The sequence below is a fragment of the Mastomys coucha genome, unplaced genomic scaffold (genome assembly GCF_008632895.1).
Source record: "Mastomys coucha isolate ucsf_1 unplaced genomic scaffold, UCSF_Mcou_1 pScaffold6, whole genome shotgun sequence".
Taxonomy (NCBI): Eukaryota; Metazoa; Chordata; class Mammalia; order Rodentia; family Muridae; genus Mastomys; species Mastomys coucha.
Window position 1 is genome coordinate 45,855,945 of NW_022196912.1, and position 17,404 is coordinate 45,873,348.

Here is a 17,404-nt window from a genome sequence, read left to right on the forward strand (position 1 = left end):
CTGGGGAGGTGCAGAACAAATTGCTCTATCTGTTAACCCTCCAATCACAGTGCAGAACAGACTGTTCCATGTGTTAACCCTCCAATCACAATGAAGATCTACAGCCATTTTGTAGGGCTCATTTACACTCCAGATACAGGGAATGGGAAGGTGTTAAATGAGAGGTGTGTGTCCTTCTATTCGCAGAAGGATATCGATTATACACTCACATTTTGGGAACTTTGTATTTAGCTGGCTCAGCATTCCTCATGTGAAAAGCCAAGGAGGAGAGCCACGTGTCAGATTTATGTTCTCTTTAGTCCCCCAAGGTGTTTGAGGAATGGAGAATTCAGAGCAACATTGTTGTCCTCAATAAGTCATCCTATGCCCTTTGCTTCTCAATCTGCTGCCAGGCAGAACCTAGAATATCTCTGTGTCAGCACACTGAGATGATGTCACAGATCTGAGCACAGATAATCCAGATGAGTATATCCTGGAGCCCGTGGGCAATTGTGAATCAGAAACTGACTTACAATGCTGCAAGGGAACGGATTTGTTTTTCCAGGAAGTGGTAAGGATGTGATCCTGGTACTTTGTGCTGTCTTGAGCTTCCCGCTTCCCCAGACCCACTGCCTCTCAGCAGAGAAAAAGTAAAGTAGTCTATCTACATTCTGGAAGGGAGGGAAGGAGGAGTGTGGGACAATGGACTGTGGCAGGAAACCTGATAAGGTAGAGCAGGTCTGAGACTCTGGCACTCAGTACCCGCCTGAGACAGTAGGTGCCTCCCTGCTCCCTGCCGGATTCCTGGCCTGGAACACATGCCCACACTCTCTGTGTTGTTCATGTAGCCCAAAACAGAGTTCTCCAGACTAATGAGGTACCTAGAGGCCCAAGGGTTTAGCCAATAAGCTCCCCTTCCTGGACATTCCTCCCTGCAAAAGGTGTTTAATCTCTAGTCCACCCTGAGAAGTTGGTACACAACCATTTTCCACGATGAGCACTCAGTAAACGGTATGGATAAACATTGGATTGTCTTTTTCATTAAAACTGCCATGGGGAGTATGGAGAAGGCCTTCGCCTACAGATCCACATCCTAAATCTTCCGTAGAAGACCTCTCTGTGCTTCAGGCCACTGCAGCTACCTTCGTTAATGAGTTAAACCAGAGTTCTCCATTTCCCCAGCTCGGGGTTTGTTGTTCCCCTCAGCCCTCAGGCCCCAACAGTCCTGGCCTCTTTGCAGGCTTATGGACCCACGATCCTTCATTCCAGACTCTTCTATGTGACACCCCAGGGGTGACTGGCTTTCTGAGGGAACCCCAACTCTGGCTTCCCACATCTTAGACTGCATTCTATTTCCCCAGTGGTGTCTCAGAGCTTCCCTAAAGCCCAGCACCTGACAGCATCAGCGGTGTGGGGAGATGCAATCAAACACTCCCTGGGTTTTACCTGCCAAAGCAGTGTGCCCCCCACTGTGAGGATGAACATGGGAACCACAGAGGGGGAGGGAGAGAGAGAATGGAAGGGAAGGAGAGAGAAGGAGATGGGGAGCAGCCAGAAGAATGGGAGATAGATAGATAGATAGATAGATAGATAGATAGATAGATAGATAGATAGATAGATAGATAGATAGGGGACCACCTAATGAATATATGGATATAAGCTTTGTTCTGCTGATGCACAAGTGAATGTTTGAGCCAGGAAGTCTGGTCTCTTTGGTCTACTGAGGATTCTTGGTTTGAGAGAACTGAGGAGTTGGTGACTTCACTCCTACAGGTCCAGAAAGAGCTACCAAGTGTAACTGGTCCCCAAGATGTGCTGATAGGAGCTACTTCCTAGGTGGTCCAGACATGACTGATAGCGGCAGGTCTTATCCACACTTGCCAGCTTTTATGCCTGGCTCGACTTCCTTCTGCAGAAGCATTGGCTGCAGATGACAGGTAAGGCTGCCGTGCTGTCTGTGTAGTCTCATGCCTCTTCCTCCCCAAATGGTGCAGTCATAGGTCCCTATGTCATCAGCTGTAGGCCCTGTACTGAGGTTGACATCTTGAAACTCTTAGGTTTATGACATTTTCTGCCACCTCGCCCACCTCCAGTGGGTAACTCCTCTCGTTGTAAGACTCCAGAAGCATTCCACACTACTGAAAACTCCCTCTCTTCTCTGATGATTCCCGCCAGCTCCTTTGCTCAGAGAATATTGTTTCCTCTTTCACCTTCAGTTTTTTTTTTTTTTAGTAGTCAGATAACAATTTGTCTCTAACTAATGTAGAATAATGAAACAATTTTCTACTTGAAATAATAGAAATTTGAAGTAAATCAGAAGATGTCAGGTAATAATTTGTACCTTGAGAGATGTTGTAACTTTTCACCAACTTCCAATAAAATGAGAAGTTTGTGGGAAGACATAAACCTAGTATGTTTTTGATGTTTTCTGAACACCTAATGAGACACCATGATGCTATTGGCAATGGTGTCTGTCACATATTTAAAAGTGTGATGTCAGGAACTAGAGACATGGCTCAGAGTTAAGGGCACTGACTTCTATTTTAGGGAACCCTGATTAGATTCCTAGCACCTACTTGGTGACTTATAACTGTCTGTAAATCCAATTTTGATGCTCTCTTATGCTCAGCTCATTGTAGGCACAAGGCATGCACATGAATCTTAGACATGCATGTGGGTGACACAGGCACACATGTTCAGTAAGATTATAAAATATTTCAATTAAAGCTTAGTATATAAAGTCAATTATTTTGGGAAACAGTAATGAACAGGTTGAGGCTCTGGTTCTATGCTTGAGGTAGTGTTATGGTGACCTTACAGTGGCTAGGCACTCAGCCTGAGTGCACAACACCCCTTTCACTGTAAAGGGTTCTAATGCTATTCCTGTCCAAGCTTCAGACATTGTCATCATGGCACCTTGAACTCTAACTAGACTTTCAGCTTTCGATTTCCGTTTTCTCTGAGCAGAGTTGCAAGGGTGAGCATTGTTATTCCATTGGGGCCAATCGTCCTGGAACCATGAATCATCTCACATGAGCTTCAAATGGCTCAACTGCAAAAGGACGTCATGGTGAACACTGTCACTCACCTTTTCATGGTGTTGTAGACTGCAGTGTCTACCATGAGCTGGCTTGTTTCCACAACACTGATAACACGGGACTTTGTAGTCTTCCCTAGGATATAAAACACGGCACCATTAAAATAGATCCCCCAGAGAGAAAATGGTGATCTAGCCTAATTCCGGGGATCAGAGCACTCCCTGGAAACCAGCTCTCCCTTGGCAGGAAAGGTGCACAGAGGGCTGTGGAACAGCCCCACCTCCTGGGTGTAGATGGAGGCAGGAAGGACCCTATCCCAGCTACTCTGCCAGGATTGAGCACAAGGTTCTCAATGAAGGAGCTGGAGAAAGGACCCAAGGAGCTGAAGGGGTTTGCAGCCCCTTAGGAGGAACAACAATATGAACTAACTAGTACCCTCAGAGCTCCCAGAGACTAAATCACCAACCAAAGAGTACATGTGGTGGGACTAATGGCTCCAGCTGCATATGTAGCAGAGGATGGCCTAATTGATCATCAGTGGGAGGAGAGGCCCTTGTTCCTGTGAAGGCTCTATGCCCCAGAGTAGGGGAATGCCAGGGACAGGAAGTGGGAGAGGGTGGGTTGGTGAGCAGGAGGAGGGGGGAGGGAACAGGGTTTTTATGCAGAGGGGAAACCGGGAAAGGGGATATCATTTGAAATGTAAATAAAGAAAATATCTGATAAAAAATAGAAAAAAATTGACATTTCATAACCAACCCCCCAAAAACAAACAAACAAACAAAGAAAAACAAAAAACAAGAAACTCAGACACCCAGTGCAGCAACTCTGCCAGTTTTAGCTTTTTTCCTGAAGTGTAGTGACAGTCATGTGGTCTCTAGAAATGATCAGATTATTGGAACTCTTGAGCATTAACATCTATGTGAAAATGAAAAAAAATTGTGTAAAGTTAAACTAAACAACTGCATATTTCAGAAACTGTATCAATGAGAGATCTTTGCAACATTTAGTCCCTGGCAGCATCTGCCTTTGATACTTGATGCAAGAAGAAACAATATGGTGGGAAGCTGTTGTGGAGTCTGAGGTACTTAAGACCACAAGCTCCCAGGACCACACCAGTCTCCAATGTGGGGGACAGTATGTCTACTCAGATTTCTTCTAAATCTATCTTGCTATATTCAATTCTCATTTCTATTCCTGAAGTATGGGGCTATATGTGTGGGCTCTAGAGTCAGAATACTGTGCTAAGATGTCATTGCTGAGTGATGATGGTGTGGATCTCCTGCCCTCCGAATTATTGGCCAGATTGATCCACGAGGTCTGTGGCAGCAGAGACATCGAGCACAGGTCGGGTGGGAATGAGGGAGTTCAGAAGCCCTGTAAGTATATATGGTAACTGACCACACTGGGACCAGCTACCAGTAAACAGATCAACTTTACATAGGGTGATTGAAAGCTTACAAAGTTTTGAGGGACTGAGGGTAGGGACATCCAGGATGGGCAAATGTCATTGGCTGGGAGCTTAAGGTACATAGAATGGGGAACCATTTCAGGAATCTCAGGTGCTGACTGAACAGGTTTTGGCAGGAGAAAGGAAATTGGTCTTCTGAACGAATTGAGGCTATGTGACAGTCCTTAGGAGGAGCTTGGCATGGAGGCTTAGAATTCCCTGAACAAGTTCAGAGAAGGAGAAAACCCACTAATGAAGGGAGTCTCCCATAATGTGCCAGGCCCAGAGGTTATCTGGTAAACTTTGACTTTAGTAAGCAGAGTTTTCCCACAGTTGGAGTGCTACATCCTGTTCAGAGCTCTTCATGTTAGCATGTTAATTTCTTGGCTCTGTTTATAGACAAATTGTAGGGCTCTCTGAGGCAGACCTGTTGAGTCCAGAGGGCCCACAGGATGCTGGATCTCTTGTCGGTGGATCTACCCCAGCCTTGGTTCTTGAGTTCTCTTCCTTCCTCCTCTGTGACATCTTTACCTCTTTTGGCGGTTGTCTCTCTCTTATCTTCCTCCAAATATTCATCTTCAACTTGAGCTTCTGTCTCCAGTAGTATTCACGGCCTCTGTCATGGTTTCAATAAGAATAATACCTAGAGGCTCATCTGTTTGAATGTTTGGCTCAATTAGTGGAACTTTTTGGGAAGGATTAGGAGATATGTCCTTGTTGGAATACATGTGGCCTTGTTGGAAGGGATGTGTCACTGGGGGTAGGTGTAAAAGTATCAAAAGCTCATTGTAGGCTCAGTCTCTCTCTCTCTCTCTCTCTCTCTCTCTCTCTCTCTCTCTCTCTCCTCCATGTGTGTGTCTGTGTGTATGTGTGTGTCTGGGTGTGTCTATGAATGTCTGTTTCTTTCTCTGCCTTCTGCCTATGCATCAGGATGTAAAGCTCTCAGCTACTGCTCCAATGCCATACCTGTCTGCCCACTATGATGATCTTAGACTAATCCTCTAAAACTGACCCCAATTAAATATTTTCTTTTTATAGGTATTCCCTTGGTCACAATCTTTCTTTGCAACAATAGTACAATGACTAAGAGAGCCCTTGGCAGTTTGTCTGGAGTCAAGTGGAGTTGGGTACCCTTTAAAATGTGTGTCTTTCCCTTTCACTTCCTTAATGCCTTTTGGGAACTTCTGTACACCCCCATCACTGAATGAGAAATGTTATGGCTGAGACAACTCACTTCTCTTCTTGCTGTAGGTCAAGTGGCTTTCTAAATACAGACCTGCTGGGTTGTACCTCCCCTTACAGCACAGAGACCCTGATCCCCACAGAGTGACACCCACACTCCTTTCCATGGACTATAAGATCCTCACAATCTACAAGGTCAAGGTTTAATTCTCAAAGCTCTAGGTATGATAGCTTGATTCCCCCTTACTTTAAAATGTATCAACATCTGACACTAAAGAAATGGATTAGTGTATATAGGTACATTCGCTGCATAAGCATTAGAGCCTCAGCTCAGATCCCAGTATCTGGGACAAGAGTTTGACAAGGCTGCATGCACCTTTTATTGCAATGCTGCACAGAGCAAGGATGCAAAGATAACTGAGGCTTATTGGCTGCCAGTCTAGCTTCAGGTTCAGTAATAGAACCTGTCTTAGGATCAGAATGTGAAGAGTGATAGAACAGTAACTCTGCCCTCTTCTGGCCTCTATACACGTGCACACGGGTATAAACACCCTTACATACCTGTGTACACTCCCTCCAGCCCCCCCCCCAAGTATCTACTTAAATTATCCAACTCATTCTCTCTTCCTTAGCAGATTAAAGACCCTCTGAGTGGGATACAGGAGAATAACAAAAAAATCAGTTCTTCACTGTGTGCTCTGTGCACTATAATATAAACCTTAGGGTGCGGTGTGGTACCTCTTTGGTACCCAGGTGGAAGTTGGACTTAGTAGAAACTTGTCATTATATGAGAGTTAAATGCTTATATAGAATAATTAACTATGGAGAAAAATGCTGTGTGTGGTTGTGTGTGTGTGTGCACATGAGTGCATACATATGTGAGTGTCATTTGCATTTCTGGGGAATAGTAGCTGCCAGTGTACTAATTTCCTGTTATTGACTAATATTAAGCTGATACTTAAATTGTCACAATCATGTATTGCTTATGCTTCCATTTTTACCAAATTTTAAAGAAAGGTTGATTATTTCAAATTTTATCTTTGAACACAAAATTTTTTCTGTTGAAAAATTTCCCGCAGAAACACTTGATCTTTCAAGAAACACTATGATCTTTCAAGCTCTCTGTGGAACTGGATAGATTTTAAATTAATTATGTTTGGGATGAACAGAGGTGTCTCATTCATCCTCATCAGAGGAGAGAGTCTTCTCTTCTGCCCATCTTCACTGAACTTTCTGGGGCCGAATGAATTAGACCGACCAAGGAAGGATAAACGAGAGAAAACTGGCAGCCAGCAGACCTTGGTGAGTGTGCTGGCATCCCATGGGAGCTGATGGAGCCAACACTTGGTGAGGAAGAAAAGGAAGGAAGGAAAGAAGGGAAAGAGAGGGGGAGGAAACAGGTTGTTACTTACTAGGGAACAAGCTGCAAATAGGCAGATAAATGGGGAATGCCCCTAGGCAGCTGGCAGCTGGCAGCTGTGCTTTTAACGTGGGTTCCTGGATGTCTGTGGCTGCCTGGAGACCTGGAGTCTCCTTTCATTCTTCCTGGTAGGGAGTGGTGAGATACTTTGCAAATGGATTTTCTGGCCAGAAGGGGGAAACAGAGTGCTTCTCTAAGACTGGTGGCACTCATTTGCATCTCAAGCTCCATCCAGCAGGTGCACAGGCTACCCCTGACTTGTGGTTGAGGCTAGGGTCAATGATCCTAAGAATTTCAACTTGGTCTCTTCTGTTTGTCTAGAACAGAAATCCGAATTCTAGAGAGTAATTTGACTTTATTCCCTGTCCTGGCTGTCCACGTGTATGTCCTGAAAGTGCCGTCTGCTCTGGGAGGCACACCGGCTTCTAGAATCCCACCTCTTGCATATTCATAACTGGAATGCAAGAAGCCATTGTACACGAAGATACTGTATGTCAGGACAAAGAAACAGGCTACACAGTTCCAGACATGTTCACAATGTCTTGCTCTCCAAAGCCACAGAGGCCCCAGGGTAACACACGCTGCCCTTGACTGACTCTGATCACCTGGGATTCACTCAGAGCCATCTGTGGATCCTGTTTTGACGATCTTTGTTTTCAGAAATCTAGTGAACTGGAACAGAGCTGGCCAGCTTTCCTTTTAAACAAACTCCCCCACTAGGCTGGCTTCCCAATCTCAGGATTTGCAGGCAGCTTTCCTGCTCACGCTGTTCATTTGCATCTTATTTTCTTTTCACAGCTACAAGGAGCTGCTGAGTTCGCCATAAAGATAATTTCACATGGATCTTAATTTTGCACAAACACTGGAAGCCCATCTCGGTCTGTTGAGAGGAATATACAGTACTTCACGAAGCATGTGCTACGGAGGGTTCTCAAAAGGGGCTATGAGCAAAGTTTTCCTAGATTTATAATCGTTGTGGGTATACTTTAGTGGAAAATGAAACCTTTTTTTCATTTTCAGTACTTTATTACTGAATTTTCAGGTGCTGAGGTTTCTTTTCCTCTGGGCTTTGAGGCATCTGGCTTTGCATAGTAAGAGTGTGTGTGTGTGTGTGTGTGTGTGTGTGTGTGTGCTGTCCCCTATAGCTTTGCTTTTCAAAGGGTCATTGATGTTCCTCAAATGCACAAAGCCATCTGCATTGTCATTTTCCAAGTACATTTAATTTTGGCTGTAGTGAAGTAGATCATATGAAAACTGTGTTTCAAATACATTTTGCCAGTGAGTATTTATTGTTTCAAAGGCACTGTTGTTTAGTTTTCAACTGATAAATGTTCTTATATTAAAGAACATAAAATTGAACCATTGTGAAAGGATTTCTACTTCAGGGTCTTATGAAGCGCAGGCTGAGTTCACTCAAATTTGCTATACTTCTGATGCTAATCTTGAACCCATGATCTTTCTGCCTCAAGTGAGAATACAGGGGTGCTACTACACCAAGCAGAACTTGAATGGCACTAGCAGTGATTTTGATGATTTAAAAAAAAATTATTATTAAATCTGGGGCGTCACACATGCCCAGCTAGTCTTCACCTATTCCTGACTAAAGACAGTCAAAGCTGACCTTGGCATTGTGATTCTCCTGTTTCATCCTCTTCAATGTTTGCCAACTAATGTGTGGCACCACTACCAGCAGATTTTCTACCTATGAAATTTATAGAGTAGATGGATAATAAGTCACCTTAAAAATATCCCAATGAATGGTAAAATATACTCCAAAGTACACTATCATTATAGAAGTCATGTTGTACTTTACTATATACTATTAAAATGTAAGCAAAAGAGTTGACTCTATTACAGATTTATAAATCATGCTTTTCATCCCAACACTCTGGAGGCAGAGGTAGAGGCAGGACAATCTGTATGTTCTGCATGGTGATTTCCAGCCTGATGGGGACTACATACTGAAACCCTGTTTCAAGGAACAAAACAAACACTCTGTGGACAGAGTTACACATGTCCCATATCCTCACTTTGGAAAATAGTATCATTTCAAAACTTTAAAGCCACACTCTGAAGATGGTTTTATGAACTGCTCACAGGTGCAATATTGAGCTCTTGACTAGACTCTTGACCTCTACTTTTTCAGTCTTGCTTTATTCCTCCAGGGTCTTGATAGCTATTGAACAAAAGGATAAAGTGGTTTATTTCCTTCTGTGTGTCGAACACCTGTCATGCTCCAGATGTTAGAAGGATTGGTATGAAGGGGTATACTTAGATTTTCTTGAAGATTTAAAATGAGCAACCCTCTTGTTTCCTTTAGTTGTCATGGAAACACAATTCCCAAGTTACTGATGCTCACCAGGAATACCTGTTGTGGTGGTCAGACTTGGAAGGGGAGTGATATGTCCATCAGAAAGAATGTTTCCAGATCCCAGAGAAGCCAGTGTGGATACCCAGAAGGAAATGTGGAAGGATGCTTTCTTTAGGAGCTCCTGAGCCTGGGAAGGCAGCAGGGTGACATCAGTACAGTCATGGTGTTTAGGTAGAAAAATTAAGCTGCATGTAGCTCCTTGCAGGAAGCAGGTCTGAGTGTGAACAAGGATGCTAAGACCCAGTGGCTGGGCTGTGTCTAAGACACTGGGGGGCGGGGGCAGGCAGCAAGTGCCCCTTCTCCAGCATCCTGCCACCAGGAAGCTTGCTTCAGGGTGGCCCCTTGTCCTTTCTTCCCTTCCGTCTCTAGGTCCCTTTCTTTTCCTTCTCTCCTTCTCCCCCCTCCCTTTCTCTCCCTCTTTCCCTTTCTCCTCTCCTTCCCTTTTTTTCCTTCCTTTCTCTCTTTTTCTTCTTTATAGCAAAGAATGATTATGTTAATCCAGATATCTCAGTAGCTTTCTTACGATAACTTTCCATACAACTAAACCAAAAACTATCTATACCAGAGATATTTAATTTAAGATGATTTTATAACAAAGAAACAAAAATTGTCAAAACCTTTTAAAAGATATATGTACAGATAAAATAGAGACGATTTATTCTATAACCATGGGGAAAAAATCAGTTCTTTTAAAGGAGGAATTATAATTTAATCACTTAAACCGAAGAATTACATTATTCTTTCTGACAAGCACAAAAGGGTCTTAACTGATTCTTAACAACTACAGTGACATGTTTGGTTTGTTGAGTGTGAAAAACAACTTTACAAGACTAAAGGAGCACACATCATTTGTTACTTACCCCACAAGATGTCTCTGCTTCTCAGGATGAAAGGGAGGAAAATTCCAGTTCCCATAATTACCAGCGTTACTGCCATAGCTCCAAGTATTCTCATTCTGGAGTTGAAGTGGGGAAGAGAGAATCAGATAGTCGGTAGAATACTGTGGGATGTACCATAAATGCCCAGGCTTCTCCTCAGGTGGGTCCTTCTAAGTCCAAGGCTGTCACCTTAGGATAGTGAACCATTTTCAGAACCAGGAAGGCACACAGTCAGCCTGGAGTGCTGATCAGACCTGGTCTCTAATTCATCAGAAATGTGTGGCTAGAGAATGGGAAACATATCTCTTCAAACACAACTATGTGAAGTGAATAGCTAACATTAAGAATTTAGCAATTATAAAGAGAAATAAGTCCCTGGCAGCGGCTGCATCTTTTATGTCATGAGAATTCTAATGAAGTGATTTCAGATGAAACAAAATCCAAAATCAATCACATCTGCTTTCTAAGTTTTTGTTTTCTTAGTCTTGGACAATGATATTCGTGAATCCTTGACTTTGTAAGAACATCCTGAGGGGCACACATCATAGTAAATATGGGTTTATAGGTGCCCTAGCACACCTGAACTGAAGTAATGGGAACGGTGCACCATCAGGCTTTGCTAGGAAAAAGATCTATCTGCCACACTGCCCAATAATGACCTCCATTAGACAATTTTACACATTTCATAATAGATTTCTCTTAGAAAATAGGAAAATAAAAAGTCTTACAACCTGAACATTTTCCTTTTCTCAGCTGAGGAAGCAGGGTGTGCACAGCTGGGTGTGTTCTCTGTGGCTTAACTTCTGAAATGTGAATCTTGGTGATATATCACCCACTGTATAAATGGACGCTGTGCTCTGATGCCCACTCAAGCTTCTAATGGGAGTGGCTCCATTCTATGTTTGTTTAGTATTGCGTTTCTGCCAAGTGCTTGTGTGTCCTGGCTGGTCAGAAAAAAATGTGCCATTCATAGAGGACATTCTGTTCACCTAACCTAGAAAGACAGAAAAGTTCCATATCCCTTATTGCTAGGAGTCTTAGCTAGGGTCACCTGCACAGGTTCCTGCGAGTTTCTCTTGTTCTACGTTTCTAGTTCATCTCAGAAATGCCTCCCCTCCACCAGTTCTCTCTCCCTCTGACATCCCTACACTTGATCCATGTTCCCCTCCTAATCACCTCTCCTAACCCAGTCCCCGCCCTCCATCCAGTCCAGATGCTTTCTGTTACCAGGCAAGACTTTCAATGGGGGGATAGGGACACCAACCCAACCACAAAACCTTTCACCCACAACTTGTCCTGCCTACAAGATGTGCAGGATAAAGATGGAGCAGAAATTGAGGGAACAGTCAACTAATGACTGCCCACACTTGATACCCCTACCGTGAGAAAGAGTCAACCCCAGACACTATTAATAATACTCTGCTGTACTTGCAGACAGGAACCTAGTATAACTGTCATCAGAGAGGCTTCACCCAGCAACTGATGGAAACAGATGCAGAGACCCACAGCCATCCATTAGATAGAAATTGGGAGGTGTTGTAGAAGGATAAGGGGAAGAATGGAAGGAACCAGGGCCCACAGGGGCTCACAGAGATTCAACTACCAACCAGAGAGCATTTATGGAACAGACTAAGCCTTTCTACACATATGTAACAGCTGTCCAGCTTGGTCTCCATGTGGGACCTCCTAACAGCAGGAGCAGGGGATATCTCTAACTCTGCTGCCTGCCTTTGGCTTTCTTTTGCCTAACTGGGCTGCTTTGTCTAGCCTCACTAGGAGAAGATAGATTTAGTCCTACTGCAAATTGATATGCCAACGTAGATAGATATCCATGGGAGTCCTTCCCTTCACTGAGGAGAAAGGGAGGGAGATGGAGGGAGGCGAGGTGAAAGGGAGGAACTCGAAGAGAGGAGGGATGGGAAGCTTTAATCCAGGTGTAAAGAAAATAAATATATTAAATAAAAAAGAGACAGAAACAAGTGTGATAGTCAAAGAAAGAAAAAACTTATTAAAACCAATCCCTTTAACACTCGCACTCTCTTGAGATGAAACCAACTGAATAAGGATGGACACACACACACACCCACATACATGCACACACAGAGACACACACACATAGATACACAGACACACACAGACAGACAGACACACACACACACACACACACACACGCGCACACACCAGTAAAGTAGAAAGCAGACTCAGGAAGAAGAAATTTGGTTGGGGCTGGGTAAGGGAATGAGATGATAATAGAGTACTTTGATTTAAAAACTACTATACACACATATATGAAATACACATGAGAAATTGAAATAGAATAAGTAAATGTACCACATACAAGAGAAGATATGAATCATCTGACATCAGCTGGATTGTGTCTCCTGCTGGTCCCCAGTGGCAATGGCAACCTGGAACATTTTGTGTATCCCTGAGGTACCAGGGTCGTTCTCCTTGAAAAGTGACCAAAATACATCTACTTTTAAAAGGGCGAATAAAGAGTCTCACTCAGGATATAACACCCCCAAACCCACAATCCCTGAAACTGAACAGATTCATCAGGCTCCTGCCTGTTGGGAGTAAACAGTAAAAACCAATGTGCAAAGAGAACTCTGAGGCCAACTGAGGCAGCAACAGGCTGAGCTGCCTGCAGGTTGTGTGGTATGCTCCAGGTTCCCAGATCATGAGCTGTCACCCATGCTGGCGTGAGGTTTGGGGATGCATCTGTCTTTGTGTCACTTCTGCTTCTGTAAGTAACCCCAATAATCCAAGTTGGGTTTTGGTGGTATTCCCTACTTTGGACTGTCATCTGTCCCCTCTTTCAGTGAGTAGATGTGTGTGTTGTGTCTCCCCAGAAGTCTTATTACACATCTAAACACATTTCAATGGCATCTAGAAGCCAAATCAGAGTGTCTAAAGGATACTAGGATTCTCCTTAGGGGGAAAAAAATCACTCCTATGAAGGCAGCAGAGTAAATGTTAAAAACTACAACTTTCCCTCTGAACTACAAGCTTCAATTTTTTGTTTCCTTTCATCTTTATCAAACTACAGTGATAAGTAAAAATTATATGCATGTGTGAACAGCACTTTAGTGTATAAAAGCAAGGACTGGCTGGGTCTATTTAAAACACTTTTCATCTCATGTGTGTGCCCCTATAGCCTCTCCTCACATCTCTTTGTAACTCCTCATGATCCCTCCTCACATTGTCTCTGTATGTTTCCTCTTCTTCCCTCACATTCTTTCCATGCATTCTCTCCTCACAGGCTGCCTTCACATCTTCTCTCAGCCTCTCCTCACACCCCTTTCTCATCATCTGTTCTTGGCCTTACCTCTCATCTTCTCCCTGTATCTTTTCCTAATTCCCTTCTCACATTGTGTCTTCCTTAAGGTCACTACTGCTGTGATGAAACACCATGACCTAATGCAACTTAGAGAGGCTTACATTTCCACATTACAGCCCATCAACGAAGAAGCCAGGGAAGGAATTCAAATATGGTGGAAACCTAGATACTAGAGCTGATGCAGAGGTCATGGAGGAGTGCTGCTTACTGGCTTGGTCCCTATGGCTTGCTCTTCCTACTTTCTTATAGAACCCAGGACCATCAGCCTAAGGAAGGCATCACCCACAATAGGCTGGGCCCTTACCCATCAATCACTAATTAAGAAATGCCCTATACACTTATCTACCACCCAGTCTTAAGAAGGCATTTTCTTTTTTCCTTATATTAAAGTTAGTTACTTATTCACTTTACATCCCAATATCAGCGCCCTTCCTCCCAGTACCCCCTCATGCAGATCCTCCTCCCATTCCTCCCTTTCTCATCTCCTTTGAGAAGGGGAAGCTCCCCTCCCCCTTCTCCTTTGAGAAGGAGTGGCTGCTGGACTAGGCCCATCTTCTCCCACCAAGACCAGACAAGGCTGGTTTACAGAAATAGGATCCACAGGCAGGCTGGCAACAGATTCAGGAACAGCCCGCTACTGGGGGCAGAGGACCTAGGTCCAGCCCTTGTATGCTCTTTGGTTGGTGGTCTTCCTATGGAATCCCTGTCCTCTTTGGATCCTTCAATCCTTCCACCAACTCTTCCACAAGAACCCCTGAGTGCCATCTAGTATTTGGCTGTCGGTCTCTGCATCTCTTTCCATTGGCTGCTGGGTGGAGTTTCTTAGAGAACAGTTATGCTAGGTTCCTGTCTGCAAGTTCCTGTCTGTAAGTGTACAGATTATCATTCATAGTGTCAGGGATTGGTTCTTGCCCATGGTATAACTCTCAGTTTTTGGCAATTATTGGTTGGCCACTCCCTCTCTCAGCTCTGTCTTTGTTTCCTGCACATTGCATAGGCAGGACATATTTTGGGTTGAAGGTTTTGTGAATGGGTTGCTGTCCTTGTCCCTCCCTTGGGAGTCCTTGGCTACAGAAGTGGCCACTTCAGGATCCATAGCCCCTACAGACTCCTGGGTCCTCACCCATCCCAGCTCTCTGGCACATCCTAGATATTACCCCAACTGCTGATTTTCCTTCTCTTTCCCCTGTGCTTCCTACACCTGATCCCACCCACCTCTGTCCCATTCCCCTCCCCTCCCCTATCCTCCCCAGTTCCCCCCTCCCATCCACCTCTGATAGCTATTCTATTTCCCCTTCTGCGATTCAGCCATTAGAGGCATTTTCTTAACTGAGATCACCCCCTCCCTTCACATTGCTGTAGCTTGTGTCAGTTGATATAAAAACATCCAGGACAATTGACCCCTTGTCAACTTGACATACAAACTTATCATCACTAAGCTGAAAACTTTCCTTTCTCACTCACTCCAAGGTCTCATAAACATAAATAGCTTTAAAAGTCCCATAATGTTATAAATTTAAATATTAAAAATTCAGTCCCTTTAAAATATCCAGTCTCTGTAGAAATTCAAATTTTCTTTGAAAAGTCTAGAATCTTTCAACTGTGGGGTCCTATAAAATCAATATTAAGTTAAGTACTTTCTTACTTCAACAGGGAAGAACAGAGTTCGAGGCCAATCTGGTCTACAGAGTGGGTTCCAGGACAGCCAGGGCTACACAGAGAAACCCTGTCTTGAAAAAAAAAAAAAAAAAAAAAAAAAAGAGGGAAGAGCCAGGGTACATTCACAATCAGATCAAACAAAGGAAAACCAAACCCCAATGATTTAAATAACAAAATAGCCAATATCTGGGATTGACTTACAGTTTTCTGGACTGTTCCAAAGGGGTTTTGGTCACTTCTCCAGCTTCACCCTCTGTAGCACACATAGCTTGTCTTCTAACCTAAGGCGGACTCCACTCCGCAGTTGTTGCTCTTCGTGGTGGCTGTCCCGTGATATCAGCATCTCCAAAATACCAAACTGCACTTTCACCACTAACCTTTCCTAGCTACTCCATGGTGCTTCAGCTTCTCTGTGTGTCTCCTTCAATCCTGAGCCTTCAACGGCTCCTAAGGCTGCATCTTTAACCATTTACCAAAGACCTCTTCTGGCCTACAGTCCCTTTAAAATATCCAGTCTCTGTAGAAGAAGTCTCAGCTGTTCTCCATGGCCGCTTCAAGCTTTCTTTTTTTTTTTAATTCATTTTTTCTTTTATTAGATATTTTCTTTATTTACATGTCATATTTCCCAGTTTCCCCTCCAAAAACAAAACAAAACAAAAAACAACAAGAACAAACCCCTATTTTCTCCCCACTCCCCCTGCTCACCACCCCACCCTTTCCTGCTTACTGGCCCTGGCACTCCCCTACACTGGGGCACAGAACCTTCACAGGGCCAAGGGCCTCTCCTCCCATTGATGTCTGACTTGGCCATCCTCTGCTATACACATGCTGCTGGAGAAATCAGTCCCATCACGTGTACTCCTTGGTTGCTGGTTTAGTCCCTGGGAGCTCTGAGGGTACTAGTTAGTTCATATTGTTGTTCATCCTAAGGGGCTGCAAAGCCTTCAGCTCCTTCAGTCCTTTCTCTAACTCCTTCATTTGGGGACCCTGTACTCAGTTCAATGGATGGCTCTGAGCCTCTACTTCTGTATTAGTTGGGTACTGTTAGAGACTCTTGGGAAACAGCTATATCAGGCTGGATTGTCCTTCCTTCAGTCCCTGTTCCATAGTTAGTCTCTGCAACTCCTTCCATGGGTATTTTGTTCCCCCTTTTAAGAAGGAATGAAGTGTCCACATTTTGGTCTTCCTTCTTCTTGAGTTTCTTGTAGTTTGTGGATTGTACTTTGTGTATTCCGAACTTCAGGCTTTCAAACCAAAACCAGTACCACTTGGGTGACTCTTACACTACCAGGATCAGCTGTCAGCTCAAGCTACAACCTTGGCTGCCTCAGGAATGCATCTTTTCTGTGCTGATTCCCAGGGAATACTTTCCAGACTTCAACTCAGGGATGCTGGTCTCCATCACCGCTAATTTCTAAGCTCCAGCTGACCAGCATCAATTGTCTCAGTAAGTCAAAGGTTTTACTTTAGTGGTTCTGGTCTCTTGTTAATCTCAGCTAATTCTTCAGCTCTAGTTGACCAGACACTATAGATTCTTTGCACAAAATGGCTCAGTGGAGCTCTTGCTTCCCTCTGCAACTTCACAAGTCAGGCCTCCATTGTCTGTATTGCTCTCAACATTCTTACCCTCCAAGCTCCAACAAAATAGCTCACTGAACTCTCAACACTCAATGGCTCTTCTAGCCCAAATTACCAAAGTCCTTTCACAGTCTTCCACAAAACATGGTCAGGTCTATCACAGCAATACCTCATTATCCTGGTACCTCCTTCTGTTCGAGTTAAGGTTGGTACTATTGTGATGGCATGCCATAACCAAAAGCCACCTGGATTATTTGGCTTACACTTGAATATCATAGTTCATTACTGAAGGAAGTCAGGATAGGGATTCAAGCAGGGCTGGAACCTGGAGGCAGGAGCTGATGCAGAGGCCACGAAGAGGTTGTTGCTGCAGGCTTGCCTCCAGCCAGATCTTACAGAGACATTTTCGTCCTTGGGGTTTCCTCTTCTCAGATTACTTTATCGAGTGTCAAGTTGACATAAAAACTGACAAGACACAATGTCTCCTCATACTCTGTTCTAAGAAACTCTAC

At 43.9% G+C, this 17,404-nt stretch overlaps 1 protein-coding gene across 1 annotated transcript in view; it reads right to left on the minus strand.

The window, feature by feature from the left end:
* Nucleotides 1–10,391, minus strand: part of Tpo (thyroid peroxidase) — a 54,366-nt gene extending 43,975 nt beyond the window's left edge. Inside the window, exons 1-2 of the mRNA XM_031357709.1 lie at nt 10,298–10,391; nt 3,068–3,152 (exon numbers count right to left, since the gene is read on the minus strand). Coding sequence (XP_031213569.1) covers nt 3,068–3,152; nt 10,298–10,391 — 179 coding nt within the window. The remainder of the gene's footprint in view (nt 1–3,067; nt 3,153–10,297) is intronic.
* Nucleotides 10,392–17,404: the final 7,013 nt, after the last annotated feature.